Genomic DNA, 6000 nt, shown 5'->3' with positions numbered 1-6000 from the left:
CCCCCCTCTTTTAAAATCCTGGTACTGCCACTGCTAACCCTAAAGCTGTGAAGACTAAAGCCTTATGTGACAAATTTAAGTTGTAATTTATTTATTTATTTTAATTGTATTATTTTATATATATATATATATATATTTATTTATTATTATTATTATTATTTTTTTTTTTTTTTCTTGTTTATTCCTTTCTATTTTATTTAATTTACTTACCTATTTATGTAATTGTATTTAATTTCTTCCTGCCTCACCTCGAGCCTTATGTGTTTTTTTTTGTTTGTTTGTTTTTTCCCATGCCATGTTCTGGTCTATGTGTATACAGTATTATGTAAATAAAGTATGAGGGGAAAAAAAAAAGATGTCAATTTTCACTCACTGTACATCACAACATGTAATCACACAACCACCTCTGTTGAAATTTAACCTTGCTGACTCTGAAGTTTGACAAATTTGTTTTTCTGGCCAAAACAGAGTAAACAACCGCAATATACAGGGTTTATTCCCCCAAAAAAATGTTGTCTCTGTTCCAAATGTGATATCTTATTGGAATAATCTATTTCCAAACTTAAAATGGAAGAAAATCTGGTGTTTACCCGCTAAATATTTAATAATAAACAAGATAAATGAAGTTTCTTTCAAATTAATTCATCGTTCCTATCCTTCCAAACTATTCCTACAAAGATATTAAAAAAAAGATATCAGTGTAAATTGCTCATTTTGTAATCAATCAGAAGAAAATGTGTAACTTCTGTTTTGGTCCTGTCCCTTTTCAAATATTTTCTGGCAAGATGTCTGTTTTTTTATTTGTCAAAATATAATTTCTGATTTTTCTTTTACTTATTCAAAAATATTGTTTGGTATATGCTCATATCCTGCTAATAAATCAGATCAATAATACATAATCAATTTAATTATATTTTTGGCAAAATACCACATTCACAAATGTAAATTCTCAAATCTCAAACCTTCTTTTTTAATTTTTAAAATTGAGCTTACCCAGTATATTTCAAACATTCAATACTCTAAAAATAGAAAAGCTATCAAAACCACTGATTTATGCAACAGATTTGAACTTTATGTAATTTTTTTCTTTTCTTTTTTGTTTGCATGGTTTGTCCCCTGGCTATGTTCTGTTCTACTCATGTCTTATTAGTATGTTAATATTGCATTGTACTTGTCATGTCATTATTGTACTTTATACAACATTAAATAAATAAATATGTTGGAGAAAAAAAAATGTAATCACACAGAATTTGTCTATAATAATAAATACATTTTAAAAAAAAGCTCCAACACCCTGTTTATTTATAAACAATTCTTTAATTTTGACTGAACTCTCTGTTGCATTTATTTATTTCTATTTGTTAGATTTGTTATTTTTATTTATTTACTTCTTTATACTATTTGTATATTATGCTTTTTATCTTTAAATCTATGCATTATTTCTTAAACTTATATGTTCAAATGCTTTTTCCTTTTTAACATCTTGTTTGTTCAAATTTTTTGTTCTGTATTCTCAAATGTTTTCAATAAAGTTGAAAAAAAAAACATGTAATCACACAACTAATAGTAATTTTTTCTTTCTCCGTGGCGAAAAGCTTTATTTTTATGAAGCGTCCCAGTCGTTTCAGATGTTAATTAACACTTCTGAAATTAGAGGAGGTGGATTAACACTTTCATGCATAAATCAAGATTTTTTTTTTTGAGTGTTTTTATTCCTCTTAAGGCATGGAAAAAAAAACTGCGATTGAATTTTTTATTAACCTATTTTTTATGGAATTGCAAAAATATCCACTCAGCTGGACACCATGTGTTTAATTTTTGAAGCAAATAAACGTGTATTTACTGATATACTGTGTGAAAACTATGAATGAAATATTTCAAAATGCTGCTAATCTGATGTTTGGTCACATTTTAACATACTCTAATATAAGTTATTACTCACTTTATGGAGATAATATGCACAAATTTTTTTTGTTTTGTTTAAAAAAAACAACTGTTAATTACAGTCTCATAACAATAACAAGGAACTAATTGACACTCAAACATGTTCCTGCAGATCAAGTTTATCAAGAACAGCAAAGTTACAGTAATGGTATGAATTGCAGTGTATGGGATGATGCATTTAAGTGTCCACTGTGTTGGCTGATATGGAAGTAAAACAATAAAATCCATGAATATACAAGAGAACAGCTTTGAATAAATGTCCACAGTAGTCACCACTATGCACGAAAGGGTTAAATTTAGGAATGATTTTCTTTAAAACATAAAACGTCCCCAAACTACTGAAAATGCTGTCTAAATTGTTATTTTAAGTGTTGGTGCTTTATTGGCAATCCAGAAAGAAAGATTAAAAAAATATATATTAATAATAATAATAATATTAATAATAATAATAATAATAATACAGATAATTACACTGATGTAACATGTAAATAAACAGGTCATGACATTGGAGAAGTTGCAGAAAATATTTTATTTTTCAGCTATTACCGTCTGTAACACTAATATTTGCCTTTTTAGATGCAAGGTTTATTGGGCTATAATTTTATATTTTGTTTTTAAATTATTATTTTGGTTTTATAACTATCTAAACTCAGTGAGTGAGAGCTAAAATTAATAATTTATTAAAACGTCATACCGGAAGTACCGCCCTCCTACTTCTGCTGGATTCACAACATTCAAGATGTCTGCCGCCATAGCTTCCCTCGCTTCGTACGGTAGCGATTCTGATTCCGAAAATGAGTCGGAATCTAACACTAGTGCCGAGATAGTGGACCCGGACGCCACGGCTCACCTTAAACCTTTGCAGTCTACCCCAATGATGTCTTTAGCCGTGCTCAACTCTGCTCCGGAGGTCGCCGTTAAGGTAAGCTAATATAGCTAGCTAACTTTAGCTACTTTATACGTTACGAATACTGGTTACAAATAGCCTCAGTGTACTTATCTTTACCATCCTTTATCACATAACACTAGTTGGTCTCAACTGTTAACATAAAGTGGAACTATGAGTATATCACGTGTACGTTGAGCTGTTGTTATTATCAATGTCAGAGAATGACATTAGCATTAATTTATAAACTTAGTGGCGCGCAGGAGGTAGTTACAGTTATACCTGACAATATTGCTCTGCAGAAAAAACAACTAACAAACTAGTGTGCTTACTGCTAACATTTAATAGAGGGGATTTTATGATTGCCCTTTTGCTGAACATTGTGCATTTTTTTTCCATCTCAGGAGGCTGTAGAAACTGGCACACACCTGGACCCTTCTTTGAAAGAAGTCACTTATAATCCATCCTATGAAACCATGTTTGCACCAGAGGTGAGTTTCGTAATCAACATAAGTGAAATATACCTTAAGATACTGCTTTGCCTATGTAATAGATCTAGTGATATTTGATTGAATATTTGATTGGGCTGTAGAAAAGCCCAGGGACAGGAGTTGAAAATTAGCACTGGCTATAAACTCTACATGCATCACATCAGCTGCAAGTCTGTAACTATGTTTGACTGCATTGACCCCATCAAATAAGTAAATAAATAATTTTAAGAAATGCTTTATGTCATGAGGATAAAGTGTAGGGTCAGTTTTATATCCTGCGGTTCCTGAATGCTTATAAGACTGGTTTAGATGAAGGCTACTGAGAGCTCTTCTCAGCTTAAGTTCTCCCGTTTGTAAATAACACATTATTTTTAAAATGTCATTGCATTTCATTAATTCTCCAAATTGCTGTTAGTATCTATTATAACAGCTGTATTTTGGTAGTGATAGCAGATCTATATTTTCTATTTCTTACCTTAACCTGGCCTTTTTCACATTAGTCAAGAAGGTGTTTTCAAATGTTAAATGTCTATTTTGCATGAATTAAAATAGTTTCACATCTTAAACTTGAATACTGACAGAGGTATTTTGTTTTCTCTTAGTTTGGGCCTATGAACCCATTTAAAACTCAGCAGATGGCTGCTCCAAGGAACATGTTATCTGGTTATGCAGAACCTGCTCATGTCAACGATTTTATGTTTGAACAACAAAGGAGGACATTCTCCACCTATGGTAAGATACTGTGTGACCTTTGTTGATTGATTACTGTGATCGATGCATTGACCTTGTTTAAATTTTAATGTGTTGTTTTACAACTCTCCACTATGCCAATAGGTTATGCTTTAGATCCATCTGAGGACACACACCAAGTTACCACTAATACCTACATTGGAGCAGTGGATGAGGCTGAGAAAAATAAAGGTAATCACAAGTAACATTGTGTGTAGTTTAAATTTCTTGCATGAATCAGATGTAATTATATTTATATCAATTAGTAATGTCCATTGTTTTTTTTTTTTGTTTTTTTTTTTTAAATAAGGGCTAACTGTGTTTGAGAGTGGACATAAAAAGTCAGAGAAAAGGAAAAAAGTCAAAGGTGGAGATGCAGGAGAGATCGAAGGCTTCCTTGGACCATGGGCAAAATATGTAGATGAGAAGGATGTGGCCAAACCATCAGAGGTAATGCTTGATCCATCACATAATTTATGCTGTGTAATTTCTTCATGGGCGTACGTTGTAAAAACACAGTGATTCCCAGTTTTTATATTAAGAATGAGCAACAGGATTTCTTTACATCTCTAGGGTTTTCTGTAGGTTTTCAGACAGCTCGGGAGCTATATGGGTTGTAGTATTTTTTTTCTAAGTTAGGGGATGCCCAAGGTACATAATAGGGACATTTTGGCATCCACCTGGATGAAGTAGTTAAGAAACCCATAAGTTCACATTTTGGACACTTTTTACTTCATATCTCTGTATAAGATTCAGAGCATATACTTAAGAACATCTTATACAGTTGTGACCATTAGATGTGGGAAAAGTTATTTAGCTAGTTTTGATGCTCCCCAGGAACTGCATCAACATTCCATTGCGTACATATTAATGTGACTTAGCTGATGCCTAAAATGTCGTGAGTTCTGCATCTGAGCCTCATCATGAAAACCTTGATCTCATAAGATAGCTCTCTGTTACTGTGATTAATTTTATTTAACAGGATGAGCAGAAAGAGCTGGATGAGATCACAGCTAAGAGGCAGAAGAAGGGAAGGAATGAGGAAGAGGCTCCAGGAGAGGAGAAGACTATTCTTCATGGTACTGTGGTCTTCTTTAACTTACACTTTTTAATGTCCTTTTCCATCAGTTTGTAAGTATTACATATCTATATACTGCTACCCTTTTATGTGGAATTTTCTCTTTTTTCATTTCCACAGTTAAAGACATGTATGATTACCAGGGCAGGTCATACCTCCATGTCCCACAGGATGTGGGCATCAACCTGCGCAGTGCAGAGGCTCCAGACAAGTGTTACCTGCCTAAAAAACAGATTCATGTCTGGTCCGGACACACCAAGGTCAGTGGAAAAGGCATAAAGTATTTATGTATACGTCATACAATGCAATAATTACCAAGATTCTTAGATTAAAGCATTTTAATGGCTTGCTACTTGTGAGTTTTGTAATTTAGTCAGCAGTTTGATGTCTTTCTAAAATTCAAGACAAGACAATATTCCTGCGGAGGTGTCTGTGTACGCTTGCAGAGAAAATTCCATTATGCAGTCTTTTCAGTCAGTAAAAACCTCCTGGGTACTTTAGAATTAAAATGATAACACGTCCGTATACAAGCAGCTTGTTCCTGAGACTAGATCCGAGATTATTCTGTCTCATTCAAGACACTATCTTTATAATTCAAATATAAAGGCAAACACTGGGTTATTTCAGGAAAGATCTGATTCAAGCCTCAGATCTACCAGCCTGCTTCAGGGAGCGAGAAATCACTCATGTCTTAAATTGCCTTCTATCCTTTTTGTGCAGGAAGTTACAGCCTTCAGAGTCTAATTTGAGATACAAAGAGGTTTGAAAAGATAATAAGTGAGGGGAAGTGCTGATGTTGAGATAATAGATGGCCCATAGAGTGGCACAGAAGTTTTGTGAATTTGTCATGTCTTATTTGAGAAAGTTTGGTA

At 32.9% G+C, this 6000-nt stretch overlaps 1 protein-coding gene across 1 annotated transcript in view; it reads left to right on the top strand.

Annotated features, from left to right (window-relative positions):
• Nucleotides 1–2683: 2683 nt before the first annotated feature.
• The window catches only part of cdc40 (cell division cycle 40 homolog (S. cerevisiae)), a 37933-nt gene continuing 34616 nt past the window's right edge, over nt 2684–6000 (top strand). Inside the window, exons 1-7 of the mRNA XM_030129073.1 lie at nt 2684–2866; nt 3235–3321; nt 3924–4053; nt 4156–4242; nt 4361–4500; nt 5033–5129; nt 5249–5388. Coding sequence (XP_029984933.1) covers nt 2684–2866; nt 3235–3321; nt 3924–4053; nt 4156–4242; nt 4361–4500; nt 5033–5129; nt 5249–5388 — 864 coding nt within the window. The remainder of the gene's footprint in view (nt 2867–3234; nt 3322–3923; nt 4054–4155; nt 4243–4360; nt 4501–5032; nt 5130–5248; nt 5389–6000) is intronic.

The sequence above is a fragment of the Sphaeramia orbicularis genome, chromosome 24 (genome assembly GCF_902148855.1).
Source record: "Sphaeramia orbicularis chromosome 24, fSphaOr1.1, whole genome shotgun sequence".
In the NCBI taxonomy this organism is placed as follows: domain Eukaryota; kingdom Metazoa; phylum Chordata; class Actinopteri; order Kurtiformes; family Apogonidae; genus Sphaeramia; species Sphaeramia orbicularis.
The sequence above is the reverse complement of the archived record's forward strand: the minus strand, read 5'-3'. Positions and strand labels throughout refer to the sequence as shown.